Raw genomic sequence first — 27,961 nt, forward strand, 5'->3', positions numbered from 1 at the left:
GTGGTTGGACTGTGGTTTGGTCAAGAAGAAAGTCAAGAGAAACCAGGAAAAATTTGAATGCCCGCAGGGTGTCGTGTGGAGATCAAGCCTGAAATAATTTTATTTTTCTCTAAGTTCATTTTTCTGTCTCAAGCTCGCAGATGATGTGAACACTCTGTTCGCAACGACGGCAAAGTCTTGCCGATCCCAAGAAGGCTGATATCGAATGCATAAGAAAGATTGAATACGTATAGAAGGTATCACAGCGAGTCACTAGCAATGGCAAAGTACGACGACGGCGGAAGCAAAGGAGCCGCGTTCTTGGCCGCTCTCAGCGCCCTGAAACCATCTTCGCCGCTGCGGTTGGCACCGACGATGAATCGCGCCGAGATCTCGCCCACGGCTACGGCGCATGCGACAATGATGAGGATGATAACGATCCATGTGATCTTGGACATGGCCGTGTTGGCAATGTGCTCGTGAATGATCTCCAGCAGATCGTTTGCCACCGCCAATCGCTCGTTGAGGTTCTCGACCCGCTCATCGACCTCCAGATAATCTCGAATCGCGTCGTAGAGCGCCTTGAGCGACGCTTCCGACCAGAACAGCTCCGGCGTATCCAGCACGTTGCTCGTCAGGTTCACATCGACCCTGAGCTTGAACAACCTGCCCGTCAAGCGGAGCGCCTCCCTCCTCTTGAGCTTCAGCTCGCCACTCGACGCCATCTCCTTGGGAATGTGCGAGGTGAGCTCGAGCGTCGCCTGCATCCTCTCCTCGAACACCGAGAGCTTGGTCGACTGCGCAATGGCGTGCGCGAGCGAGAGCTTGAGCAGATGGTTGGGCGCACGGAAGGTGAAAAAGTCGTACAAGATGCGAGGCGCAGAGATGTTGGGGTCGTAGCAGAAATGGAAGGCTTCCGTCTCGCGGGCTGCCTCGTCCATCGGTTCACGCGCACATCCAGACGAGAGAACATCTTCGATGATGCTTCTCTCCTCGGCTGCGGAAAAGTTGTACATGACCAGCACACCGTAGGGCAGGATGACGAGCTCGGCCGACTGCAGCGCCTCGAGGATCGGACGAGGCGTGTTGAGGTTGGCCGAAGTGTCGTGGTTGTGCGAGGCCATGTTGGGGCCTGCGTAGCGGCGCTTTCGACGACGCAGCTTGACCTTTCGTGTCCTGCGTTCTTGGACCTGCTCTTCGGCATTTTGACCAGTGCCTTGCGCGTCATTGTTGTTCCCGAGACGATCGCTGGCAGCATTCTCGTCGAGTGTCTGCAAGCCATCGGGAGCGCCGGAGCGTGCGAGCCCAGGATCAGCAGTATCTTCGCGCGATGAGTTGGCAGCCTCCTCCACGTCCGAGATAATGCTGAGCTCATTGGAGCGGTATGAGTGGGCCATGGGCTCAGTCTCGCCTCGCTCCTCTGCCCGTTGCTGCAGCATCATGTCGCGGGCGCCCGCCGAGTCGAGGCGGTTGATGGCCAGCTCGCTCTTGTCGGTCGCGATCTCGTCGACGGGTGAGCCGACCGGCGAGCTGGCGCCGCGGTAAGGTGGCAGGGCCTCGACATCAGACATGGAGCTCTGACTGCCGCGTCGACGCTCAAGAAGGAAGGGGCGCGTCTCGGCGCCGGCCTCGTTGTCGCTGTCCGAAAGCTTGCGCGGTGGAGCCACAGGGCGGGCTAGAGGGGTGGCGAGCATACCTTCGTCGTCCTCGAGACTGCTGCTGACGGGATGCGCGCTGCTGTCCGTTGTCTGATTGCGGTCGTGCTGGTGAGCTGCGTTGGCGACCTGTGCCTCTTCTTGCTCGCGGTCGGTGAGGTCACGGTCTCGGCTGTTGCGTCGCTCGTTTGAGGTCCATCTCTCGGCTTCGCTCTCCCAAGCGGACGTCTCTCCACCGCGTCCGTCGCCGCGGTGCGAGTCGCCTCGCCTTCGTGTCTCGCTGTCGGATCCTCGGCCTTCGCCACCTTTGATGTAGCCATCTTGATCGATGTCCTCGTCCTCTTCTTGGCGGTGCTCAAAGTAGGTGCCGATGTAGCCGAATTCTTCGCGCTGCTCGAGCTCCCTTTCCCTTCGAGACTCGGCGCCTGGGCTGGCAGAGCGAGGCTCAGGGGCAGAGCGAACATTGGCACGTCCGAAGCCAGGCAGAAGCGGCTTGGTGTAGACGGCGTAAGCGCATTCGTCGTAGAGACGAGGCTTGACGCCGTGTTCGCGACGCAAGAAGCCAAGCAGCGTGCCGAGATGGATCGAGGTAGAGATACTGAAAGCGGTTACTCGAGGCAAAGGCGTCATGAGCCTGGCGGTGGGAGGCATGCGCTCGAACGTGTGATAGACCGGCCCGGACTTGTGTGGACGAAGCGGAGGCGCGCGACTCGCAGCATTGCGGAATGTGGTCGCAGCTTTGGGCTTGCCCTTCTGAGCATGACGAGCTTGCGCAGCCGAGACGGACGAGACGGCGGCACGGGCGAGAGCAGAAGATGCTGCGGGTCGCTGCGAGCTTTTGGAAGCAGGGGTCACGAGCTTACCCGAGACGGGAGCTGGTGCCGTGTGTCGAGTCGAAGGGATGGTCGGACCGGGTCTGGGCGTAGTGACAGGCACCTTGGCGGGCGGCTTGGCGGGCGTGATCAGCGCAGGCGTGGTTGGTACGGTGCTAGAGGGAGTGGATGCTTCGTCCTCGTCGTCGGTGACTTCTTCCTCGTCCGATCCATCCTCCTCGTCATCGTCATCATCGTCGTCATCCTCATCTTCCTCGCCTGGCAGAGGTGCCAGCTGAGACTCGGAGGGCAGGACGACGTGCTTTCCTGAGGTCTTTGTAGTTCGAACAGGCTTCTCGGTGCGAACGGGTAACGAGTAGCGTGTCGCTCGAGCGGGTGTGCCCTTGAAGCGATTCGAGGTGGTGGCAGGCGGAGACAACGGAGCGGTTAGGCCCGTCTTCTTGGGTGCAGAAGCAGTCGAAATGGCCGGAGGCTTGGCCGCCGTCTTCTGAGACGAGCCCGGAACCAGAGCCGATCTCAGCAGGTTCGCAGGTGACTTGGCGCGATTCGCGCGGCTGTTGGGAGAGGGCTGGGTGCCAGGATCGTAGTCTCCAGGCGTTTCGTCATCAAAGTCGTTGTCGGCGATGTCGTGGAGCTGCTGCTGTTTCGAGCTAGACGAGGTAGATCCAGTGGAAGTCGAGCCAGCTCTGCGGCTGCGGAGAGACGAAGCAGTGGCCGAAATGCCTGGCAGCGGCTGGGAGGATCGACGTTGGACGGGTGGAGGAGTGGCAGTGTCCGGACCCGGCGAGGACGGTTGAGCGTTGGAAGTGGGCAACAGGCCCTTGCGATTTGAGCCCGACGACATCTTGCCTGTCGCTGAAACTGAGCGAAGGACAAGGTGATGGTGGCGAAGGAAAGAGATGACGAGCAGGTGGCCTCTGCCATTGCTTCCTAAGGGTTACGAGTGATGACACTGCTCAAGTGCGTGATCTTGGCTTGTGCATGCCGGAAAAAGTTGTGATTTCAGAAAGGCGATTTGTGTGGTAGGTCACCGTGCACACACTTTTTTCCTACGCCCACTCCACTTGTGATGCTGAGCATCTTCTTGACTTCTCTCCTGTCACTCTGACTTGTCATCATCCATCTCGATCCATCGGCAGGCCCGAGGCATCACAAGCGGTGAATCCCTTCCGTCGGCCAGTCCGATCGCCGCGGGATAGCGATGAACTCGGAGGGTTTCGGGAGCAGAGGTCGACCGGCGCACGCGCCTCGAGGGCACCGTCCATATCGTGGAGGCGGCAGCGGCGGTGGACGTGGCCGAGGCGGGGCTCGCGGAGGTCATAGAGGCCGTGGCGGTCATCCTGGTGCGCGAAGAGGAGGCGGTCCTGCTGGAGTAGCAGCTTCGATAGGTGACCCGGCACTCGATCCTCAACTCGCACCGAGACCGCCTCATCCTGGATTCTTCCACACATCTTTCCTCGAGAACCCTTGGCACGACCTCGAGGAGAAGCTGGGCATCCCGCATATCAAAGCGGTGGTACCTCCTCAACCACAATCATCGGAGCAGAACAAGATCGAAAGCGGAGAGCCTGTCGAGCAGGCTCCAGCTTTGTCTCAACAAAATGGCGCGGCCACCTGATCTCGAGCATCACCCGAACCAACCACCTCAATCCTCGTGCATCACACAAAGAAGGCAAGGTGACATCGAAACTGGCATTGAACTGGTGATTCATCTACCTTACCACTCTAGGACTTCCAATCGAGCTCGCGCGCAGCCTTGCCCAACGCCCAAATCGTAAAGCTGAACTTGTAGTTCGGATACGAGATGGCGCAATTCCTGTTGAAGATGCCCTCGATCTGTTCCTGCTTCCACGAGCCATCCTCGAGCTGACGGTCCATGATCACCTTGACCGCCTTCTTGATGCGGTCCTTCTTTGGGTATTTGGCGTGGAGCAGGGTGATGACGACCCACGCCGTTTGTACGACCTGCGACTTTTCGGCGTGCGTGTACTCTCCGAGCTCGCACGACTTGTACGTCTCGCCCCAGCCGCCGTCGTCCATCTGTTTGCTCTCCAAGAAATCGCATGCGCTTCGGATCGCCTCGCTATTGTCGTACGTGTGACCCGCCAGCATCAAACTCTCGACCGCAAACATGGTCGCGTAGGTGAAGCAGATGGCCCACGAGCCGAACCAGCTTCCGTCCAGCCTCTGCGCGTTGAGGATGTATCCCACCGCGCTGTCGACACACTTCTTGATGTCCGCCTTGCGGTAGTCGTCGATCTTGGTGAACTTGAGCAGCGCCGTGACGACCGAGGTGGTGCATTCCGGGTAGGCGTACTCGATCATAATGTCGCCAAAGACCTCGGCGGGGTTGATGAGCTCGAGCAGCGCCGGGCCGTTGATGGTCTCGTACGACGCAAAGCCGCCGCCCGGGTTCTGCATGGTGAGCAGGAGGTCGATCGAATCGTGCATGCGTTCGCGTGAGACCTGCTTCTTGAGGTAGGGCACGTTTTCTTGCAGCATAATGACCGCTTTGAGCCCTTCACCAGTGCAGTCGGAGACCACGTAGCCTTGCTCCTTGGTCGAGAAGGGCCATGCGCCCTTGGTGGCGAAGCGGTAGCAGCTCTTGAAATGCTGCGGGTTGTCGCGGATCTGACACTCGTCCAGCCAGTCAAGCAGCTTTTGCGTCAGTTGTTTGTTCTCAGCTGATGCAGCAAGTCCAGAGTCGACCATAGCCTGCGCGATGAACGACGTGTCCCACAACTGACTGCCGTTGGTGCCGGTCATCATCATGCCCTCGGCTCCGACCCACATAAAGTCCTTGAGCTTCTCACGGTGCATTCGCATCGCATGGCTGTCGTGCCCCTCGACGTCCCACCGCGCAATGTAATTGAGCATCTTGTTGACGGGCCCAAGGCATTGATACGAGGTGTTCTCGTCCTCGAGCACTAGCAGCTCGTACGCCTTCTTGATGCCTGCTTTGCGCAGAGGAGGGATGTGGCAGTTGTCATACGCGCCAACGAGAGCCATGAGTGTCTTGAGCGTCTTGGTGTGTGGATAGAAGGTGTCGACGGCGGCGACGTTGCCTCTCTGTGCCGGCCAGTTGATAGACTCGTAGGGCTGCACGTAGAGCTCCTCTCGTAACGAGGCAATGAGCGGATCCATCTCGGCCTTGAACTTGCGTCCCCACAGATATCCCATGGGAATATAGACCATGCGGGTGTGGATCCACCATCTCCATGGGTGGATGGGCAGCCAGTCGGGCAGCAGCCACAACTCGGGCGGGATTGGGTTCATTCCTTCCCATTCGTAGCAGTTGAGAATCGCGAGCCAGAGTTTGCCCCATGATGGGATGCCTGCCGCGCCGCCGAGCTTGTGCAGTGTGCCGCGTGCCTTGACCATCATTGGATGATCAGCGGGCACACCGATGAGACGCAGGACAGTGTAGTTGAGCGCCGTACCGAAGACGGTCGAGCAGCCTTCAATATGAATGCCCCAGCCGCCATCTTCCTTGTCGGCACGGTTCCACAGATAGCGCGCAACCTCGATCTTCCACTCTTCTGGGATGGGCGTCTTTGTGACGTACATGCCAATGATGATGCCGGGCAGAAGAAACATGGGTCCGCCATATTCGCCCGCCCAGTGGCCGTCGGAGGACTGAAGATGGCGGTAGAAGGAGAGGCCGTTCTTGGCAGCGTCGAGTGGTGTCTTTGCTTTGGGTAGCTTAGGGAGGTCGGTTGCGAGACCGAGCCAGTATTTGTCTTCGACAGTCTGAGGCCATGCTTTGCACTCCGCGTCATCGCGAAGGTAGTGCCACACGTGTCGACCGCCGTCCGAGACTCGCAGTCGCCATCGTGAGGGATCTGTCTGACCGAGGGGAGGCTCCTTCGAGACCATGTTGGGCGATGGAGGAAGGTATTAGGGACGTGCTGAACGAATGGGGCGTGCCCGCGCCGCCTTTTGTATGTGAGAGGTTGTGGTGCGAGACCAAAGCAGGGGAAGGTGTTGGCAGGCTCGGAGAACAAGTTCTGAATCTATCGAGTGTGCGAGCTGTGTTCGAAAGCGGGCTGCTGGTCTCTAATAGCAACGATGCGAAGATCAAGAAGGTCGTATGATTCTGTCGAGAAGAAGCGTGTGGGGTTCAAAGTGTCACTTTTTCACGGCGTGTTGGGCGTGGCTGTAGCGCCAAATGCAAAAAGTGTTAGTTTTCGCAAGCTGCAGCTCGAGCTGTCGAAAAAAGGACCCAACGCACAGACGACCCTGTCGTACTTCTCTTCTTCCACATCATCGCCTCCGACTCGCATCGTATCGAACCTCTCTTCGCAAGCTATCAAGATTCACGTAGCGAATCAGCACCTAGCAAGCAGTCATAAGGATCCGCTCATCTTCCAAGCCCACCACTCTCATAGCATCGCCTGCCTAGGCTCATAGCGAGTGCACGAGATGTCGGCGCTCTTCAACTTCCACTCATTACTGAGAGTGGTGCTGCTCATCATCTGCACCTGCACATACGTTCGCGCTACCGCACCTGCGCTGATCGACCGCAATAAGGAGGGGTGAGTTCACAAGAGCAAGAGGATCAGCACAGCGCCCCTTTGATCATTGCCATGCTGACGTTCTGTTTCGCTTCTTGTCTTGCTACTATATTGTCTTGCATCGCACAGATTCCTAGGCGTCTTCTTCAAGTCAGCACGAGTCGGTACGTACCCACTCCGACTACTCGGTTTGAGCCTGACGGGCGACACAGCTGACAGCCAACTCTTTGCCTACGTCTCTTTCCTCTGCACGCTGTCCATTGGTCGACCGCTATCTCGAACCTCCGCTCCCCTCACAGGCGAGCGTCTGAGCCCTTATGTCTCGCTAGCGTGCCTCATCATGGCCGTCTACGAGGTTGTATGACCCCCGCATTTGTCTCACCATTCCCGCAATACCAGCATCTGCACACAAAATCCTCAGCACCGCGACACCATCCGACCTGCATCCGTTCGAATCATTCTGGATTGATTGCACGAGCACATTCCTGCAAGACAGACAGATCGAGCAGTCATCTCCTGAGGGTACACTCTTTGGCATCGACCCCTCAAGCCTTGCTCTCACGATCCTTCTTCATGCCGTCCTGGATCCACTTTCCGGCGAGCGCCGCCTTCTCCTGCGCCTCCTTGTCGTGTTTCTCGAAAAAGTCGGGGCTTCTCATCTTTTCGACCCAGTCCGTTGTACCGTTGGGCACCTTCATGCCTTCCCTTACGGCCTCTCGGGCCCAGTTGCGGTCGATGTAGTCCCGCACACTTTGGGGGACATCGTCGTCCTTCAGCCCGGCCCACTTGTAGTACTGGAGCCAGGGGTAGGCGTTGATGTCTGCGATGCTGTACTTGTCGCCTACGAGCCAGTCGTGGTTCTTCAGGCGGGTATCGAGGGCTTGGTAGAGACGTTTGGTCTCGGTGATGTATCGAGTCTTTCCATAGGGAATGTCCTCGGGGGCATATCTATAGAAGTGGTTTGCCTGACCCTGCATTGGTCCTACGCCTCCGTGGATGAAGAAGATCCAGCTGAGCACCTCACTCCTCTTGTCGACGCCATCCCCTTCGTCGGACCAGGAGAAGACGTGTTTGGGATCGTAATGCTTCTCGAGGTAGAGGATGATGGCGGCGGTCTCGAAGACGCAGTGGTCGTTCCGGTTGGGGTCCTTGAGCGCGGGAATGCGGCCGTTGGGGTTGATCGCAAGGAACCAGTCCTCCTTCTGCTCGTTCTTGCCCAGCGAAATGGATTGGTAGTCCACCTGGAACTCCGGATAGATCGCCTTGAGTTCTTCGGTAAAGTTGGACACTTTTTGGCCGTTGGGCGTGCCCGCCGTGTAGAGGATGACTGGCTTCATGGCTGTAGTTTGGGATTGGTCGTCGGCGAAGAGGTGGTTCGGATGATGATGGTGGTGAGACGGGAGGAAGGAGAGGACGGTTGATGAGCTTACGACACAGCTTGTCGAGGACCGGCTATACAATGCCCGCCGACTCAATTTCGGGGATAGCAGCCCAGCCCCACCGCCCGCGTGTGTCACCCTCTCCACCCTGTTCAGCACGCAACTTGACCGCAGGGTGGAGGCGCGAGCTGTCGTCATGGCCCGTGCCGTTCGGCTTTTTTTGTTTCTGGTTCAAGATCTCCACTCACTTTTCTCATTCTCGAGGCTCACAGAGCTGTCCTTTCACCCAAGTTGAACACTTTGATCTACGAGGAGGGTATATTGAGTCTAGCAATCGAGCACGACCGTCTCAGACGCGGCCTTCTTCAGCCTGTTCATCACGGCCAGACCCACCCCGGCGTCATCAAGGGCCTCGACAAAGATGAGCTCGCACTGGGTGGCTCCGCCGTGGAGCGGGCCTTCGTCGAGCGTGCGAAGGCCGTCGAACATGCGTTGTGCGTAGATCGAGGCTTGCGCGCTTGGCCCGAGGTCGAAGGGGTGGACGAGCACGTTGGGGAGGCCGGACAGTGTGAGCGGGGCGAGAAGATGTGGGTGGATGGTGTCGGTGGGCGAGGAGATGGAGGTGGATGAGGAGCGGATGAGACGGGCGAGGTCCGAGTCGGAGGACATCATGAGGCCGACGTGTCGTATCGAGTCGTTGGAAGCAGAGTTGGCAAGGTGATTGGGAATCTGATCGCGTACGATGTTGGCAAATGTCTGCGGTGCTGTTGGTGCTGCGGTATCGCCATTGATGAGCGAATGTACGACCTTGGCCGCAGTCGAAGCCTCTTCCAAGACTGATGCCGTCGCGCCCACATTGCTACTGTTGGAAGCCTCTACAGCCCTCGCAAACAGCTGAGCAGGCAGCAGCATAACGACACGAGCTGTAGGGCTGTAGTGTCTGTACTTCATGCCAGGCGTGGTCGGATTGCTCTCCTGTTCCGCACTGCGTTCCATGTCCTTTCCGTAGACTCTGAGCTTGACTTTGCCGGTCAATCCCGCCGTGTCCAGCACATCGGCGATTTGCTCGATAGTGACTCCGCCTGGTCGGAGCACTCGGATCTCATGCTCTGCCGTGATGCCATCGATCACGGTGCTCTCGACGCCGACCTGGCACGCGCCTCCATCGAGGATGTACTTGAGCCTGCCCCGCGGCTCGTCGTTGGAGCTCGAGTTGGAGTCGGCATCGAGCTGTCCACCAAGGTCACGCATCACATGAGCCGCTGTTGTCGGTGAGGGTCTTCCCGACGCATTTGCACTGGGACCGGCCATTGGCAGACCGGCTGTCGCGATCAGCGCCCTTGCTATTGGATGTGATGGCATCCTCACTGCTACACTTGGATGACCGCATGTCACCACCTTTGGCACCGCCGGCTTGTCAGCTGCGACGGGGAACAGCAGCGTCAATGCACCTGGCCAAAACGCCTTGATGAGCTGGTGGTACGCCTCGCTCATCGTGTATGCCTCTGGCAGGAGCGTGTCGAGCATCTCAAGATCCGAGACATGCACAATGAGCGGGTTGTCGGCGGGTCGCTTTTTGGCGGCGTAGATCTTGGCGGCGGCGGCTTGCGAAAGAGCGTTGGCGCCAAGACCGTAGACGGTCTCGGAGGGGAAAGAGACAAGCTGACCGGACCGAAGGTGTGCAGCAGCTACATCGAGGCTGTTGCGTGTGACGGGAGACGGGATGACGGGTCTGGCTCTCGAGAATGGTTCGGCGTTGGCGGCGTAGCGTGATGGACCCGCTTCCTGAAAGGTGACAGTGGAATGTGCTTCGCATGGAAGAAGTTGGGTGCGAAAGGTGCGATCAGGATAGCCCAGCTCTGCGCTCGTATCGGCGGATGACATGGCGGCTAGTGTTTGAAGGGATGGAAACCGAGTGGCCGAGGTGCGTGTGTGATGTAGCGATGTTCGAAGAAGGCTGCTGAGAGACGATGCAGCGCCTCGCATCAACGGTAAGCGCCTCGGTAGCGTCGTGTGATGCTCTTCCTGATCGTTTCGCTGCTGAGACTAGGAGAGACGAGCAGATCGAAGGTGACAATCGAGGAGCAAAGGTGAGTGCACACCCTTCATGTCGAACGAGGACAAGCTTCTCAAAGATGTGGAGCTGCAGCGGCCAAAAAAAAGTTCGAAGGTTTGAGTCTAATCTTGGTTTGATCGGGGCGAGCCCAGCTGCCCGATCCGGCTCGGATCTGAACATCACCTTGCTCCTCGTCCTGGTACGATTGCCTGCATCTGTCGACTCGCTGTGGTACACTGATGTGGTCGCCATAGACCGACGTCACCGAAGCATTGCGCATGACTATGGAGCGTCGGCAGTCGGCGTGACATTCTATCGTGTACGACGCGCGTGGGGGCTTTGTATCCACGCACTTGTCCAGCAGCCCAGTTTGTTGGTTGAATCATGCACGCCAGATGCAGCTGCGCTTGGAAGTGTTCCCGAATGCCATTGTTCTTTCCTGCGAGTCGGTGCGGGCTGCACAGCTGACCGAAGAGGAGGAGATCGGCATTCCGCGGTCCTGCAGATGGTTGTGCAGATGCTTGCTGTCGGTGCCACGTTTTTTTTTGGAGCGAGAAGGGAGCGCTGTGTAACACTCGGCAAGAGCCACACTCGGCCCGAGAGCCTTGGCTTTTCATGCAAAGCGAGAACCAGAAACGCGTCTCGCTGGCTATTGTCGTTCCCTGCGCCTCGGGTCGGCTTCTCAAAACACACGCCTCCCGCCGGTCAATGGCGCTGGCTGCTTTCGACCATGGATGTGCCGCGAGAGCGGAAGAGGGTGTGTCACACCAGCGCGTTGATCCGAGGTGTGCGAGGCTGTGGCAGCGGAATGGTCCGACCAAAGGAACGTGATTCGGAGCGGCCGACGAGAGCGGCCATCCCGAGGGCTTCCATTGTGCCAACGGGTCGGCGCTCTCCTACTTCCATCTCCGCCACCGCGAAACCACAGCTTGTCACGGAGACCCGTGTCCCTTCCTTGCCAAGTCCTTCACCTTTCTTTCCCACAGCCAACGCCAAAGTTACTCATTATCCCACCCTCACTCTCATCCCACCATCATCACGACGCACCTCTCTGCGCACTACTATCAGCATCCCTCTTCACCTCACCATCACTTCGCTCAGTGACCTCATATACCACCGTTCCTGGCGCAGTGCCTCTCACTTAAACATCACCCTTCGCAATCCTACCCTCATCATGCGTCTCACCCTCGCACTCCTCCTCAGCCTGACCCTGACGCCCTTGGCGCTCGCAGCAACCCTCACCTTACCCACACTATACACCTGTTCTCCGGCCAACATCACCGTCGCCGCGCGCGGCAACTGGACGTTGGAAGGGCGCGATTCTTCGACCAACAAACTCGTCCTTCGTCGTCGTATGGATCGAGGTGACACGTCCGTCCTATGGGATGCGGTCGATTTGCCATCGAACAGCACAGCGCTCTTCGTACTCACCGACCAGATTCGTTCCAACATCACATCCCTCGCCACAGCCCAGGGACTCATCCTTGCCAGTCCGACGGGCAACACCACCTGCCTCTCTACGAGCAAAAAATCCTCCAATCGCGGCAAGGGCAAAAACACCGTGCCGGAAATCATCGGTATCGTCCTCGGCGTTTTTCTACTCCTCGTGATCCTTTTGGTCGGCGGAATGATGTATCGTCGTAAAAAAGAGCGGAGGCAGAGGGTGGAGGAGGACGATATCAGCGACAACTACGGTGCGAAGGCTCCCGGGAGTGGGTACATGGCGCGCCTGGTGCCCGGGTTGAAGATGGAATCGCGTCCGTTGCCGAGGGATCCCGTGCTGGAGGATGAGCAGAAAGCCTATGCGAGTACGCGCAGGGGTACGCAGTACTACAACAACCACCCGGGGTATGGGCATGGGGTTAGCCAGGATGGCGCATGGAGGAGGGAAGAGCAGCAGGGATGGGATCAACAGCAGTACCTGCAACGTCAACCATCGACAACCGACCCCTTCGCCTCCCAGACCCATATTCAGCCCTACCAGTCATCATATGCCCAAAGGGACTGGAATCACTAGCCTTTGCAACGCAATGTATACCACACTTACAGGACACATTGTTCCCGGCTCGAGGAACGTGAAACGCGTGATATTTTCTCGTGTGAATGCATGAGGACATGGAGGGACGTGGTATAAGATGAGGAAGACGAAGCAGTAGGCGAATGCGATGGCTACGAGGGTTGCGTGAATGTTCTTCTCGAGCACGAGTGAAGTCATCAAGATCGTCACGAGTCAAAGGGGAAAGTTACATGATCGTGCAGTCGGCCTTGGCCGATACGCGACGGGACTTTTTACGGTCCATTGCCGACTGTGGGGTAGGCGTGGCCTGACCTGCAGAAAGACCCTTGGCTGTCTTTTTACTCGCCAGAGGCGTCTTTGCGGGCGTGCCGTAGACAACACCCGAGCTGATGCGGCGCCGGGCGCGATCCGCCAGCGTAGGCGGTTCGGCGGGTGAAACGGGCACAGTGACACCTGCGGATGCGAGCGATGGGTGATGCGCCGACGAGCCTCGCGAGCTAGAGGGATGGCCGACGAGAACCGCGCCGCCGGTGCTCGAGATGCTGCTCGCACCACTGATACTGCCGTAGCTCATCGAGCTGTGCCTCCTTACGCCGTGACCAGCGCTAGTGCCGTAGGGACTTCGCAACGCCTCGGTCGCCTCCAGCAGCGCTGGGGATGAAGGCGGCGACGGAGAGCGCTGTCGACTCGGAATCAGCGAGATGCGACGCTTGCGCACCGCAGTCTGGTCGCGAGGCGGCTTGCTCCCGAGCGCGCCCTGCCGACTTGGCGGCGATGGCGGTGCGTTCGGCGCCTCAGCGTCGGAACTGGGAGCCATGGCAAGCCCGAGAGCCGGCGGCGACTCCACCGTTGGCGATTTCGACTGACGCTTCATCCCAAAGGGGAATCGGAAGTGGATCGGAGCCGCGACATTGGAGGCAGAACTGCTGAGCGCTGGCGATACCGGGCCCAGATGGACGGCCGACGACATGGGGCTGGCATGGTCCTGCGAGCCGCGCTGCTGAAACAGCAACAGCTGGGCACGCAGGTCGCATGGCGAAGGAGCGTGGACGGCGCACCTCGCATGACACACGAGACCGCACTCTTCGCACAGCACGGCGTGCTTCTTGACCGGCTCGCGGCAGATCTTGCACACCACCGCCTTGCTGAAAGTGCTCTTGACGAAGGCGTGGGCCTTTCCTTCCTCGTCCGTGATGAGACCCAGATCGAAGAGGGAGGTCTCGCCGGTGGGCGTCAGCGTGGTCGGGCTGACGGGTAGGGGCGTTGACAATGAAGTGTCAAGGCCCGGCAGCGAGGACATCTCGGCGGTGGGCGAAGAGGCTGCAAGGGAGCTGTCGTTCGTCGCCTCAGTAACGACGATGGCTGCAGCGCCCGCAGGAGAGGTGTTGGCGCGCAGGCCGTCAAGGCCCGGTCGCTGCATGGCAGGAGGTGGCGAAGATGTCGACCTCTCGATCGAAGGCTGCACAGCTTTGTTGCCCTCGTCGAACATGCGAGGGTCCAAGCGACGAGCACCGACGCTGATGCGACGCAGGAAAGGAACGCTATCCTGCGGTCGCAGCTCCTTGCTATTTGTCCAGATCTGCTGCATCCATTTGTGCTCGAAGAGCGTCTCGGCGGTCGGGCGCTTGGTGGGATCCTTGTTGAAGCATTGCTTGAGCATATCGCGGAGGTCCTCCGAGAATGTCTCCGGGATGGGCGGGCAGTCGTCCTCAACGATCCTGAACATGGCTGACATGGCCAGCATGTCCCAGTAGGGAGGCTTGCCGGTCAGCAGCTCGATGATGACGCAACCCAGAGACCAGATGTCGGCAGCGGTCGTGACGCCTTTGAGCTCGATGACTTCGGGTGCCATCCAATTGGGGGTGCCGATCGCGTCGTTCTTCTTCGCCTTTTGGACAGCGACCAAGTTGAGCGAGACACCAAAATCCGAAAGCTTGACATTGCCGTTCTTGGTGGTCAAGATGTTGGCCGCTTTCAGGTCGCAGTGGACGACGCCGAGCTCGTGAAGATAGTAGAGGCCCTCGAGCATCTTGGCGACGTAGCTGGCGACGAGTCTCTCCGGCAGATTGCCAAACGATTTGATCGTGTTCTGAAGCGAGCCGTTCTCGACATACTCCAGGACGATGTTGGCAAACTCGGCATCGCGCATGAAGCCTTCGTACTTGACCACGCTTGGGTGGACGAGTCGTTTCATGAGATCGACCTCGCCCATCAAGTCATCGACTTCGGCATCGGTGCGTCCATCCAGCTTGATCCGCTTGACAGCCAGGATCGCTCCCGTGTTGATGTTCATGGCTTTGTAGACAGAGCCGAACTGACCTTTGCCGATGCAATTCCCGACGTGAAGGACCATGTCAGGCTTGCCTTCCTCTACAACGACCAGCCTCCTGCTAGGGTGGATAGCACCACGACCGCCGCGAGTCGGTGCGGATCCAAAGTCGTCTGTGGCTTGACTTCCGAGCGTGTTGTTGTAGATGGACCCCATCTCGGATTCGAAACGGCTGCGCGATGTCGAGATGTAGGAACGCTCATCGACGGAGGGATCTGGAGAGCGTCCGCTCGTCGACAGCGGTCGATGCATCAGGGGAAGGTGCATTTCGGACGAGTACCGCATGTGCCGGAACTGAGGCCGAGTAGCCATCTTGGGCGAGCTGCTGCCACCGTTGTTGTTGTTGGAGCCCGGTGCAGAACCGGAAGCCTGCGCAAAGCTTTCGGTACCTGCACCGTTCATGGAGAGATGACGCGCCATCCTGCGAGCGCCTGGAGAATCGTTGGCCCCGCGGGGAAAGGGGACTCGAGGCGTTGTCTCGGGCTCCACGTTGGACGGAGATGCAAGGTTGAGAAGAGACTCGCGCGATGGGTTGAGCAGCGAGGGCCCCGGATAGAGGCGTGCGCTGTGACGCCTTGTCGGAGCATGCCGGGTGGGACTGCCCGAGGCAAAGATGTAGTCGTCGAGATTTTCGGTGGAACCGATGACAGCCCTCGGAAGCTGACCGAGCGCCAGCTCCTGACTGATACGCTTCTGAGACGTGCTGCGCAAGAGCGGCGGCGCCTTCATAGCAAAGCCCTTGGTGGATTTCTCCGACTCGCTGCTACCTCTCCTGCCCTGAATTCGCTCCATCGATGCCGAGTGAGTGCTTGAGAAGGACCCTGCAGTGGACATGGAGATCGAGTCTCCGTTGGCCACGACGCCATCCTCAGGCTCCTCGACGACACCCGTGAGGCTGATGGCCGACTCGCTCAGTTTGCGGTCGCGGTATGGCATTCGACCCTCCTCGCCGCCGTGATAGCTGTTCTGCTTGACCGAGTCGGCGAAGGTGATAGACGAGCCTTTCGCCCTCGGATAGCCGAGCTCGGCTGAGCGACGCTTGTAGTCGGCGGACGAGGATTCGAGGCGTGCAGAATCGGCCTTGCCCATGAGGATGCGTTCCGCTTCTTGTCTGTTTTCCTGGATGGTCATCATGGCCCTTCTCGGGGTGTCTTCGTTGAGCGACAGCTCCGAGCTGTTGTGAAGACGGTCCAGGTCGCCATTGCCGGCCGCGAGCATCCTACGGTCGTGGGCGCGTGGAGTGGACGGCGGCGTCATCGAAGTGGTCCTCGGCTCGATCTTGATGACATTGGCACGAGCGCTCGCCACCTTGGAGTTGCGCTTGATCTTCTTTTCTGTGGCTTGCAGGGTGTGAACGACGCGAAGCAGACCCTCCACGGTGCCGTCGGTAAGATCGAAGCTTTGGAAGAGGTCCTTGGAACGCAGGCCAAGCTGATCGCGCGCTGCTCTCAAGAACCTGGAAATATTGTCGGCCCTGACCCATTCCATGTCTCTGCGATCGATGCGATCGACGCTGCCTGGCCTCAAGCGGTTCGCCAGCAGACACAGAAGCACTCCGTCGGCGATAGCGCTCCAAAAGCGTGACGCCTCGATGCTCGGTTCCTGAGCTTCGGGCTTTTCCTGCGACATGAGTGCTGAGATGCGCTGCCGATCGAGTCCACGCTCTTCTTCGGTGAGACGGGTGAGCTCACGAATCATGAAGGAACGAGCTTTGCGGATGCTATCGAGCGCGGCCTGAGGTGCTGCGAGGTCAGACATCCCGAATGATACGTCAGAAAGCATGGTGAAGCTGGTCTCGGCAACGAGAGTGGCGCCGGAACCGGCGGTATCAGCGCTTGTCCGGCTCGAAACGTCGGTAGAAGATCGTGGCACCAACGCGCTGCTGTCGTATCTGGGCCTCGGGGCGGGCTCCGTGTCGTTCTGAGTGCGTGCAAGTGGTGTATCCGCAGAAGATTTTGAACCGGCTTTGGTAGGAGAAGGAGGCGTGCTGTAGCCCTTTGTGGGTGCTAGCGTGTCGGTGCTGAGATTCTTGTGTGCCCATGACGGCGATCCGGTCTCTACGTCGGCACTTCGCAAGGTGGCGGTGCTGTGTTTACGGGAACGTTGCCCCTCGAGAGCGGCGCGGTACGCAAGCTGATCTTTCTGAGAGTCGACGACGCTCATTGCGGCTCCGAAGCTGGCGTAAGCAGGCAACGATGGTGCACCAGCTCGTGGCGAGGCGTTGATCGAGCGAGACTTGGCTTTGGTTTGTGCTTTTCTCCCTGCACCGGATATGGCATCGTTCGACTGTGTTCGAGTGCCTCGAACGAGCTTGCGCAAGAAGGAGGGTTCTTCGGTATCGAGCATGGGATCCGAAGCGAGGTGAAGCTCGGGTGTGGAAAGCGATGCGGCTTCGAGATTGGTGAGGTGCTGATTGCGGGTGGCCTTGCTTCGACGCTCTGCTGAAGACTTGTGAGCCAATGGGCGAGTCGGCGAGCCGGGACTCGCGGGAAGCGGAGGAGCAGCTAGACGAGTGGGTGTTTTGGTAGGCGAAGCATTGGCAGATTGGGACGGTGTGATGGGCGCAGCAGCGGATCGAGACGGGCTCGAGTTTGCATCATCGTCAATGTTGTAGATACGACGATGTGGGATGGAAGGCGAATCTTGGGTTGCGCGAAGTCGAAAGGCGGATGTTGGGGTGGAGGGCGAGGGAGCAGACCTCTGCGAGCGGAGTGACTTGGCGGCGGCGGCGGCATTGGCGTCCGCCGACGAGGAGGTGATGGGAGGCAATCGTTGGTCCATATTGACGAGGTCCGGAGCGGCTGTGGGCAAGAGGGTAGCTGTTGCCGCAGCCATGGTCGGGACGACAAGCGAGAGACTGGAGCGGTTTGGTCGACGAGCTGGTGCAGAGAAGAGCTCAGATCGTGTCCATGCCTGCAAGAGGGGGGTTGGTGGGTCTGTTGGCACCGCAGCGAGCAGAGGGGGACATCCGCGGGCATGGGAGTGGAGCGAAGGATCAAGTTGAATTAGTCTCTGTGAGGAGAGCGGACCAAAGGTTGAGTTTGTAGGATCCGGTGGCAAGGGGACGGTGACTTACTCCACAAGGATGCAAAGGTGTCGTTGCTCGAGATTCGCTCTAAGATGAAGTGGCGGAGCGCTTATTCCCGAGCAGGCACGCAGTAGTGGCTGAAGAAGCGGCCTGAGATGTGATGAACGCCACTGTGGCCGATCGAGCTTGTTGAGGATCGCAAATTGGAAAGCATCAAGGGTGCAGACTGGTTTTGGCGCCGTTGCTGAGCATATCCAGTGTTGAGAAAGCGTGGGAAATTTGGTCGGCCAGCGCGAGAACAAGCTCAGGATTGTACTGTATGCGAGCCAGCAATCGATTGACTCGAGCTTAAGCTCGGCGTGACCGTTCAGGTACTGATTGGCTGCAGGAACCGTGGTCGACTAATCCAAAGATGGTCAGGCGGCCAAACCGAAGCACGACTGCGGATCAAGCGTCGACTTGGGTATGGATGCGAAGCGGTCTGTGTTCGGTGGGAAGCACTCGCTTTTGATCACCTAGTCGTGTATGCTGTGTCAGGTGGAGTTGAGGAACGTCAACAGAGGCTGCCTGTATCGAGTAGTTCGAGCTGTCGGGACGAGTGAGGACTGAGGGATAATGCAGGAGGGCGATGAGCAATGCGAGGATGGTCCTTTGATGGTGTTGCTGCTGGAATCTATTGAGACGCTACTCCCGGAACAGCGATGGTCGCGACGATGTGGAAGAAGATGTCGGTGATGGTGATGGTGATGGTGTCGCGCTGAGCTGCCCGCACAATGAGAGGCCAAGGGTGGACCAACGGTGATAAGCTGAAGCGACACAAGGTTAGGGCCGAACCCTCTTTCTCGCTTCAGAAGCCGTGCCGTTGTAGTAAAGCGGTCTGAGTGAGAAAGAAAGCGTGAGTCTAAGGAGAGGGAGGGAGTGAGGAGGCGGCCACTAACCGAGATGAAGCCAGAAGCTGTAACCTGGATCTTTGTTTTTTTAGCGGCAGCTGGCTTCGGAATGGCCGCTGCTGCACATGCATGTCTGACTGAGTGGTGTGCTGCTTGTTGCTGGCCTGCAGTCCTACACGGTTGTTCAGGTGGAGCAAGCTGGGCGAAGCGAGGCTAGCAAGCAGCAAACCAACACTCAGACAACCCAAGACCCTTCTTGACCGACGCGCTCACGCTCCAAACACAGTGTGGAATTTTCCTTTTCCTGATTTTTTGGTGTCCTTTTTGGATACAGGGGTTTCGCGCAGTGGGAAGCGCGCGGATGAACATCGGTTGCAGCCTTTAGACAACCCCCTCAAGACCGGGTAACAAGCTACAGACCCGACCCATATTCCTTCGGCTCTCTCACTCTTTCTCCCACGCCCGCCACTCTTGTGGCTTGCTGCTTGGCCCACTAGCCCGTTGGTCGCTTGCTCTGAAGGATGCTTTTCGGCGTGGGAAGCAAGAAAGCAAGGAAGGGTATCTGGTCTGACTGAGATCCGTTGCTCGCTCCGCTTTTCCTCGAAGCCCCGTGCCTTCTTCTTCGCCACCAACACCCAGACATTTGCCGAATCACAGCCGCGCAGCCAGCCTCAAACAACGCAACCCCGCATTAGCTGAAAGCTTGTTCCAGTCTGCTGTCCGCCTAACTTTGACATGAGCTCGCCATCTCTACACCCAGCTGCATAGCCACCCTCTCCTCTTGGCGCTCCATCTGAGTTCCATTTCATGTCCGCGTTGCCACCAAGAATGCTACTAGGCTCGGCATCTTCATACTTACTTATCGACCGACATGAGGTGAGCTCATGCGGTCTGTGGGGCGTTGTTCGGTTCGGCTGGCCCGTCGAGTAGAGTCAGCGAACTGCGTTCGATCGGCTAGATGAGGCATGCACAGCCTTGCTTGGATACAGCGTGGGACAAGTCCAACGATGTCACGTTGCTGCCTACTGTAGACCGGTTCGAGGCGGGTTCTTCATCCGGTGCGAGGCTTGATGAAGTGAGTGCAGCTTCGATCCGACTAAACCTTCCGATTGAGCTCATCAAACATCTCGAATCTCAAACCCAGATGAAGAACCGATGCTGCGCCCCCAATCAGCCCACATATCCACATCTTCCACACCCGTCCATCCCGAAACAATGGATCGCTCTCGCATCCCCCTGCATGGGCAAATGGGCTGTCCTTCCGGTCGTCCACATCGCGTCCCACAAGCATCACCGGCGTTGACCGACGACACCACTGTAGCGTCAGCTCACATTCTCCGGCCCGGCTCCGACGATGCCTTATAGAAACTAGCAAGGTCGATGCTTAGTCCGCATCGCGATATGTTCCTCGCATCTCAACGGATTGTCATGAAGTTCCTATCGTTCTTGTCGTTGATCGAAAATGGCAGATGGGTTGCATTACAGAAGCGCCTCGAGCTGCGGTCGTCGCAAAGGCGCGGATCCTGGAGACGCCTACCTTCCTGGTGGAGAACAATTACGAGTCCATCTCGCTAACACACTCCCAAGCCCCCTTGAGGTTCTCCTTCCACAGCGTGATCTTGCCATCGCCGCAGCTCACCGCCAGCACGTTGCCGCTGACGCTCCAGCTTACCCTCCAAACCGTGTCCGGGAACTTGTTGCCGCCAGCAGCAGCGCCCGACGACGGATTCAAGGCGGTCTTTGACCAAGCTGCGGTGGGCGAATCCTGGGTCCAGATCAACACTGTGCGGTCCTGCGAAGCGGTCGCGAGGTAGCTGCGGGGGAGGCCGACGTTGGGAGCAAAGGCGACATCGCGCACCCAGTCCGAGTGACCCTGCAGCGATTCTGCCTCGACAAAGCGGTTGGCCTCTTCGCTGAACTGCCAGATCTTGACCGTGTTGTCGCAGCCAGCCGAGGCGAAGCGCTTCACCAGCTTGGCCTCACCGTTGGACGCAGCTGCGTTGGGTCCGGTGGATTGCGCCGAAATGAGCGAGCCTGGGATCACAGCTGGAGCCCACGACACAGCGTTGCAGCCAACAGGGTGCGCCGCTACCAGATCGACAGCCCAAGTGCCGTCGTTGTTGAAAGTGAGGACCGAGACGTTGCCATCGGACGAGGCGCAGGCAAGGATCGAGCCGAGCTCGTGAGGAGCCCACGAGATCGAGTTGACGGATGCGGTGTGCAAGGTGTGCTCCTTGATCTTGGTCCAGCCACCTGCTGAAGATGCGGGAGCTCCGTATGCGGATTGCGAGCCGTACGGCGCCGAAGCAGCGCTGCCCGCACTGGGTCCGTTGTCCTTCCAAATGATCACCTTTCCATCATAAGAGCAGCTGGCAAGAATGTCGCCAAAGGTGGGATGCGCCCAGGCGACCTGCCAGACTGGACCCTGGTGACCGTGAAGGGTCTCTGCATTGGTGGAAGGGGTGCCGTTGACGATATCAAACACCTTGACGCTGCGATCCGAAGAGCAGGTGGCGAGGCGCTTACCGTAGAAGTCGAGCTGCGCATCGTGGATCATGTCTTCATGCTGTGTTTCGATGTTCTTGGGTCGCTCTGCGGAGAGCGAGAGCCCCGCAGAAGACGAGGTGACGGTAGTCATTCTGAGCGATGCGGGTGTGTGCTGATTGTTGGGCAGAGTCGTGTGACCGAACGATGCTATGCGACCTGGCGGCGAGTCTGTGTTTTGCTGTGTCGTCGTTGTAGTCGGTAGATGTGTGAAGGGTATCGAGAGCGGTGACGGGTGGATGACGATGACGAGTGTGATGGTTTCGAGCTGAGAAGAGTTGAAGCTTCCAGCGCATCGTCCATCTCTTGTGAGCACAGACACTTTCAAAACGCGTCTCTGCGGACGTGCAACGCCTCTCGGCCGTGTCTTATTTTTTTTTATGAGAGTCAAGGTCTAACACCTTGGCGCTAATTGAGACCCTGTCAGGGTCTGCCTGACTCGCCTCGCTGACGTCGCTCCTCAGTGACCCGGCTTCTGAACTCTCTTGGACCTTTCCATCACGTACAGCATGACCCCATTAGATGATGTCCTTTCGTGTGAGTGTCAGGCAAGACCGAAGACTCCCAAGTCGCTCAAATGCAAGGTTGTTATGCTTGCATAGCCGACTCCAGAGCCGGCATTCTACACCGGTGGTATCGGCATCGAGCGATATTCTCCGCGCGAATTTTTGAAGCTGAGCCCCCCACACTGACAGGACAGGGTGCTGCGCCGCTAACCGATCTGTGTAACTGTGACTACAGCAACTTCTTCAACGGCCTCATCCTATCTTCATCCTCTCTTCCGCCAGCCATCACATCAACCATCAACTGCAGCCTGAGACGCTCAGCATGCAGAGACCATCGATATCACCACGGCCGAGCTACGAAAGGAGTCCGCTCCTCACACCCCAGCTACCCTCGCAACAATTCGATGACGCCGACACAGCCCAATCATCAACGTACAAATCCAGACCGACAGGCGCGAGACCACGCAAGCTCTCCAACTCCATCCGGACCTCTGAGGACCAAGATGCCGTCCCCGAAACAGCGCGGCTTCTCGACGAGACACCCACCATCTCCCCTCCCCACGCCCGCAAAGACGCACGCCCGACCTCGCGCGACATCGAGCGCGGCTCCTCGTTCGAAGAGGACGGCATCAACGAGCTGCCCTTCCCATCCCAAACGGACCCGTCGAAGCCGTTACGACCCAAGAACTACCGTGTGAAGAAGAACGCATCCAAGTTCAAAGGCTTTATCAAGCGCAATGAGGGCATCCTGCTGCTCGGTCTCGCCCAGCTCTTCTTCTCCACCATGAACTTTTTCTTCAAGCTGATCAACCTGCTGCCTCCAGAAGAGAGCCCGCGGGTGACGGCGCTCGAGATCATCTTCATCCGCATGTCCATCACGTGGATCGGATGCGTGGGGTTCATGCTCGTCTCTGGCGTCGAGAATCCGTTTTTGGGGCCCAAAGAGGTGAGGAAGCTCCTGGCGCTCCGAGGGTTTGTGGGGTTCTTCGGGCTCTTTGGGCTGTACTACTCGTTGCAGTATCTGTCGCTGGCGGATGCGACGGTGATCACGTTCCTCGGACCTTTGGCGACGGGGCTGCTGGGGTATATCGTGCTTCGCGAGCCTTTTACGCTGCGTGAAGTGGCGGGCGGCATCGTGAGTCTAGCCGGTGTGGTGCTCATCGCGCGACCCGCGTTCATCTTTGGTCGAAAGGCGGCTGATTCGGACCTCGACCAGCCGCTCGCTTTCGGAGTCTCGAATACAACAAGTGTCGATGCTGTCAATGCTACGGTGCAGGTGTCTTCGAGTGTGGTCAAGCATCTCGTGCACAACTTGACCTCGGTGGAGCTGCTCAGGCGCACCGACAGCACGATGCCGCTCGACGGCCCCAACGGCGTTGTAACCATCGACGGCGTTACGGAGAAGCAGCGTCTCGTCGCTGTAGGTCTCTCGTTGCTCGGAGTGTGCGGTGGTGCCGGAGCCTACATCACCATTCGCGCCATCGGTCGACGCGCATCTGCAACCCACAGCGTCGCCTACTTTTCGCTCTACTCGACCATTGTCAGTGCCATCCTCATGTGGGTTACGGGCACCGAGTTTGTGCTACCGACGCAGCCCAAGTGGATCGCCCTGCTGGTTTGCGTGGGTATCTTCGGCCTCGCAGCACAGATCCTGCTCGCTATGGGTCTGCAGCGAGAGAAAGCAGGGCGCGCTGTTTCGGTGACCTACCTTCAGATTGTCTACGCCTCGCTGTACCAGCTGGTCTTCTTGCATACGCCTATCCAGCCACTGAGCGCGGTGGGCATGGTCGTCATTCTTATTTCGGCGGGCTGGGTCGCCGCTGGCAAGTCATGATCGCAATCACAACGCGCATTTCGATGCTCCTTGATTAGGAGAAGGGCGAGACGCCCTCCTTTGGAACTTGCATTCTTACAAAGACAGAAATAGATAGAACTACATGATACTGTACGAGACTGAGAACAAGGGCATAGTCCAATCGAGCTGGTGTTGGATTAAACACGGGTATCATCGAGAGCAAAGGCGACCGAGAGAACAACATTGGTGAACTCGTCCTGGTTGTCAAAGAGGGTAGCGGCCCACGGGAGGTCGCGCAGTTTGGCCTCAGCTTGGGAGCTTTGTGACTCGGCTGCGAAGGTGTCCTTGCGGAACTGCACGAGCTGGCGCAACGTGGGGCGGACAAAGGGGGCGGCGGCCTCGGTGAGGACGTTTTGGTTTGCATGGTGGGCTTGCAGCCAGTCAGCCTCGTTGTCGGCCTCGAACTCGCCAGCGCCAGCCGGGAGAGGAATGTCGAGGATGAGTGAACAGCCTGCTAGACGCTCTCGTGCATCGCCTCCGTTTTCGCGGAATCGCTGCAGCACCAGCAGCGAGTAGGAGGCAAAGAGCGTGCGGATCATGGTCTCGATCCATCCAAACGTGGCGAGACTCGGGGTCATCGTGCCCGAAGCCGCGTTGCACGCTTCCACAGTGTGGGCGAGAAGCGACTGGGACAGACTCGATAGTACCGAGAGCGCGTGGTCGAGCAGACCCGCATCGACATGATCCGTGATGGCCGACTCGTCGGTAAAGACGATCAGCACCAGGTACATCCACAGCGATGCAACAGCACCAAAGACAGCGACGGGATCAGAGTCAGGTTTCTTGAGCTCTGCCTCGGAATGAAGGATCGACCTGATCTGTTCCGAGATGAGTCGCCAGACAAAGCCTTGGCTGGCCGGCAAACGAACGTAGTAGCCGGCGAGGATGGAACGAGCGCTAGCAAGGGACTCGGGAACGCGGGCGCGATTCTCCTGGAGCCACTTGCGGTGGATGAAGGGCGGGATGGGCGAGGTCGGATCGGTGAGCACCATCAAGGCCGGATAAGAAACAAAGTGGGCGGCACTACCCTGAGCAATCGAGGCAGCGACCTCGCCGTTCTGGTCTGGCTGGATCCACCATTGCTTTGCGCTGGGCAACTGGGGTGCAGGCAGGACGGGCTGACCATCGCAGTCGTATCGCGACCTAGGCGGAGTGGTGGCATCTGACAGGGATCGGCTCAGCGGATGGGTGGAGGAGTGGCTTGGGCCGGCGGTTGCGGGATGCTCCTGGAAAGCAGGGAGGAAACCAGGATTGATCGAGAGGCCCATGGTCTGGGCGAGAGAGGCTGCGAACTTGGCCGAGATGGGTGTGTCGACGACAGGCGAATGCGAGATGGCAGCAAAGTTGCCGCTGATGGCCGAATGCAAGCTGGGACCCATGCGATACAGTGGAGACGGGACCACTGGCTCTGCCAGCCAGCCGGAAAGATCGAGACCCGGTTGATATAGACCGGAACGGATGGGAGAAGGGTAGGGCCATGCATTGCGGTTGTTGAGGTTGGAGGTGATCAATGTCGGAGGTCTCGGCGGGGGCATCATGGCATTCGCTGCCGCCATCGAGTTGTGCGGAAGCTGCCGTGAGGGCTGACCTGCCATGGACCGCTCGTTCCATGGTGTCTGCACATTGTCCGGAAGCGTTTCTTCGAGCGCTTCGGGAAGGCTGGTAGCTCTGTGACGATGCTGCGGTGCCGCAAGGAAATGGTCGTTGATGAGCATCCTCGAGGGGTCAGAGTCGGCATGCGTGAGCTGATGTTGACTGAGACGCACGATGGGCGTCTCTTCGCCCTCTTCATTGGCGAAAGCCATGCCGGAACGATTCATGTTGGTGACGATGGGTCCGGTGTTGGTGCGCGAGAATCCGCTCGACTTGCGCGACGGCATGCGTTGTGGTCCCGGAGCAGCGTCCGATTCGAGATCGTTGAAGGAGTGGGGCGAATCGGTGCGAGGGAGAGGAGTGTTGCTGGGGAACGGGTGGCCTGAGATGGAAAAGTGGGTCAGGTTGGGAGGTGCAGAGTCGGGGTGCTCTGCTGTGCTGTGTTGCGATCGAGGAGAGCCAAAGGCGGACCCAGAGGCGGACGAGCCTGGATCGTGCCACGACTGGGCCTCCCCCTCGCTCTGACTGTCGTAGTCGGGCTCGCCTTCCCTCTTGACGTAGCCTGGGTTGGGAGCCATGAAGACGTTGGGAGCCATGTGGAAGCCAGGGTTGGCCATGGACCAGTGTTGATCAGGCAGGGTGGAGGCCATGGGAGTGGCCATCTGGGGCGTCATGCCCTGCATCTGAGTGTCCATTCCGGGCGTGGCGACCGTGTTGCGTGCTTTTCGAACATTGGGATTTCCAGACCTAGGAGCGTATTGGCACTGCTTTCCTCGGGCACGGCATCGACCGCAGGTGGGAACCTCGAGATCGCATCTTGCCTTGGACCTGGCGCACTCGTAGCAGCTCTTTTGTCGATCGAACGAGGGCTGAGCGAGGGCTCTTGCCTCTCTTGCGAGGTGGCGTCGTAGCAGATCATCGCGCGCGAACGTCTTGCCGCAGTTGGGACAGAGGAAGCCCTGAGAGGAAGAGGAGGGACCTGGACCGGATCGACCTGACGAGGCACCGCTGAAGCTGCCGTCTCTGGATGGCTCAAAGGAGCTGGAATACGACTCGTGATCGCTCAACTGGTCGACCAGCGAAGACGATGAGGCTGAGGCATGCGAAGATGCGTAGAAAGCAGTGGGATCCGCAGGCATCTGTGCGAAGGGTGCTGAGTGATGGTGTGCATGCATTGCTGACATGGCGGGGTGAAAGCCAGAGCGAGGATCGTGGTGGGGAGGAAACGCTCCGTTGCCTGCACTCATGTTTTATGAAGCGGCGTAATCGACCATCGAAGAAGGCACAGAGATTACTGTAAGTGTTGTCGCAGAAGCCGAGAATCGATCGCACCTGGCCCGAACTGGAAATGGCTACCGTGGGAAGGGGTCCGAGGATGTGACCTCACGAGAAGGGACGAGCCAGTCAGCTCTGCGAAGGTGGTGGTGGTCAGGGTGAGAGCACCTCGATCGGCCTCTTCCGAAAGGAAGGTTTTGACCAGAAGAGGGTCACGAGAGCAGTGCGCAGATGGTGAAAAGAGGACACGAATCGGCAGCTTCCGAAGTCAGTTTGGCGCCCTTTTTTTCTCGGGAAAGCGTCGCTGAGCGCAATCGAAATTCGTCCAGTGCTGCAGCAAGGGTCTCCAAATGCCTCGTCGGGGCGCGAATTTGGGTGGGGCGGATCCGATCGAAGAGGGATGAGAGGGTGCGTGGTCAGGAAGGACGCAAAGGAAAGCGAAGACGGGGAGATGAGGAACTGAAGAAAGGATGGGGGAAAAGCAGCAATGGTAGCGCTGCTCAGAGTGGCCGGTATATGAGCGCGCAAAGGATTGGCCAAGCACGGGCGTGGTTGGACAATGGATGGTCGGACAATGGATAGTTGGAAACTATCTTGTCGGCTAAATGGGGGGACCGGCCTGTGTCGAGGATGCAACAATGCAACACTGAAGAGAGGATGCATCTGCGAGGCAAGATGCGAATCAGAGCACTCGTGCCCGGTGTTGCTTCCCGTGGACGAGCGGTCCTTGTCGAGCCCATGTGAGGAGGCGAGAGAAGAACAGGGATCGTGTCTCACTTTGATGTCAGTGTGCGAACGGGCTCGGATAAGTTAGGTGCAGGGCTATTCGGGAATCTAGGAACCATGTAGCCGCTGTCAGTGGCATCTTCTCTCCCTGTTGATCGCCATCAAGTTTCGGCGCCCGCCGCTCTTCCGGTACAGCACCAGATCATCACCTCTCGGCTCTGCCAGGCTCGCGGACATTCATTCACCATCACCACTTGGGAGCCATGGCAACAGGGCTGAAGCTGTGATGTTGCGTGATGCTGTGCAGAAAGCCTAGCATGATCCCGTTGGGCATTAACTCTTCCGTGAAACTAGTGCATGAGACGGGCATTTACGCCGCTCGGTTCCTGCGTTGGTGCTTTGGGCAGGGCTGATTCCAAACTCACTGTCAAGCGATCCGCCTAGACTTCGTACCAGTGTCAGTTCTGTGCTCGTACAGAATGCTGACGGACGGCTGTTCGGTGGATCCGCCGATGGTCCGGTCTCGACCAGACGGCGCCAGAGTCAGTCAATTTTTTGTTTTGTTTTCAAAGTCCGTCTGCTTCTTTAGAGGGAACAAGCTGCGAGACTGGTCAGTACGGATTTCCGACGACGGCTCGGCTTGTACCAATCCTCTCTTTCGCTCGCTTAGACGTACCCGACCGCTGCGGTGATGGAACCCACTTCCTTGTCCCTGTCTCCGACCAGCCTCCAAGCATCTGTGCATGTGAGCGGACCGGACCTGTGCGACCTCGTTCTCGCGA

General features: G+C 58.6%; 10 protein-coding genes across 10 annotated transcripts; 3 read left to right on the forward strand and 7 right to left on the reverse strand.

Moving 5' to 3' along the window:
* Positions 1–239: 239 nt before the first annotated feature.
* PSEUBRA_004793 (Protein of unknown function DUF155) lies at positions 240–3,311 on the reverse strand (the record flags this gene model as incomplete). The annotated part of the gene is made up of 1 exon (XM_016438306.1): positions 240–3,311. One exon carries the CDS (start codon positions 3,309–3,311, stop codon positions 240–242), a length of 3,072 nt encoding a protein of 1,023 aa, XP_016290760.1.
* Positions 3,312–4,192: 881 nt separating this feature from the next.
* Positions 4,193–6,343, reverse strand: PSEUBRA_004794 (Prenyltransferase/squalene oxidase; the record flags this gene model as incomplete). Its single annotated transcript, XM_016438300.1, has 1 exon — positions 4,193–6,343. One exon carries the CDS (start codon positions 6,341–6,343, stop codon positions 4,193–4,195), a length of 2,151 nt encoding a protein of 716 aa, XP_016290761.1.
* A 546-nt stretch (positions 6,344–6,889) lies between these two features.
* PSEUBRA_004795 (Protein of unknown function DUF1242) lies at positions 6,890–7,345 on the forward strand (the record flags this gene model as incomplete). The annotated part of the gene is made up of 3 exons (XM_059465371.1): positions 6,890–7,002; positions 7,111–7,145; positions 7,281–7,345. The coding sequence occupies 3 exons, from the start codon at positions 6,890–6,892 to the stop codon at positions 7,343–7,345; spliced, it is 213 nt and encodes a 70-aa protein (XP_059320454.1).
* Positions 7,346–7,526: 181 nt separating this feature from the next.
* Positions 7,527–8,318, reverse strand: PSEUBRA_004796 (Glutathione S-transferase, N-terminal; the record flags this gene model as incomplete). Its single annotated transcript, XM_059465372.1, has 1 exon — positions 7,527–8,318. One exon carries the CDS (start codon positions 8,316–8,318, stop codon positions 7,527–7,529), a length of 792 nt encoding a protein of 263 aa, XP_059321565.1.
* Positions 8,319–8,687: 369 nt separating this feature from the next.
* PSEUBRA_004797 (YrdC-like domain protein) lies at positions 8,688–10,244 on the reverse strand (the record flags this gene model as incomplete). Its single annotated transcript, XM_016438295.1, has 1 exon — positions 8,688–10,244. One exon carries the CDS (start codon positions 10,242–10,244, stop codon positions 8,688–8,690), a length of 1,557 nt encoding a protein of 518 aa, XP_016290763.1.
* Positions 10,245–11,590: 1,346 nt separating this feature from the next.
* PSEUBRA_004798 (uncharacterized protein) lies at positions 11,591–12,433 on the forward strand (the record flags this gene model as incomplete). The annotated part of the gene is made up of 1 exon (XM_016438281.1): positions 11,591–12,433. The coding sequence occupies one exon, from the start codon at positions 11,591–11,593 to the stop codon at positions 12,431–12,433; it is 843 nt and encodes a 280-aa protein (XP_016290764.1).
* Positions 12,434–12,659: 226 nt separating this feature from the next.
* PSEUBRA_004799 (Protein kinase domain protein) lies at positions 12,660–17,597 on the reverse strand (the record flags this gene model as incomplete). Its single annotated transcript, XM_016438304.2, has 1 exon — positions 12,660–17,597. One exon carries the CDS (start codon positions 17,595–17,597, stop codon positions 12,660–12,662), a length of 4,938 nt encoding a protein of 1,645 aa, XP_016290765.2.
* Positions 17,598–20,235: 2,638 nt separating this feature from the next.
* PSEUBRA_004800 (WD40 repeat) lies at positions 20,236–21,318 on the reverse strand (the record flags this gene model as incomplete). Its single annotated transcript, XM_016438311.1, has 1 exon — positions 20,236–21,318. One exon carries the CDS (start codon positions 21,316–21,318, stop codon positions 20,236–20,238), a length of 1,083 nt encoding a protein of 360 aa, XP_016290766.1.
* A 734-nt stretch (positions 21,319–22,052) lies between these two features.
* PSEUBRA_004801 (Drug/metabolite transporter) lies at positions 22,053–23,564 on the forward strand (the record flags this gene model as incomplete). The annotated part of the gene is made up of 1 exon (XM_016438284.1): positions 22,053–23,564. One exon carries the CDS (start codon positions 22,053–22,055, stop codon positions 23,562–23,564), a length of 1,512 nt encoding a protein of 503 aa, XP_016290767.1.
* A 158-nt stretch (positions 23,565–23,722) lies between these two features.
* On the reverse strand, positions 23,723–26,317 carry PSEUBRA_004802 (Zn(2)-C6 fungal-type DNA-binding domain protein; the record flags this gene model as incomplete). The annotated part of the gene is made up of 1 exon (XM_016438299.1): positions 23,723–26,317. One exon carries the CDS (start codon positions 26,315–26,317, stop codon positions 23,723–23,725), a length of 2,595 nt encoding a protein of 864 aa, XP_016290768.1.
* Positions 26,318–27,961: the final 1,644 nt, after the last annotated feature.

Source organism: Kalmanozyma brasiliensis (assembly GCF_000497045.1).
Source record: "Kalmanozyma brasiliensis GHG001 unplaced genomic scaffold PSEUBRA_SCAF4, whole genome shotgun sequence".
In the NCBI taxonomy this organism is placed as follows: Eukaryota; Fungi; Basidiomycota; class Ustilaginomycetes; order Ustilaginales; genus Kalmanozyma; species Kalmanozyma brasiliensis.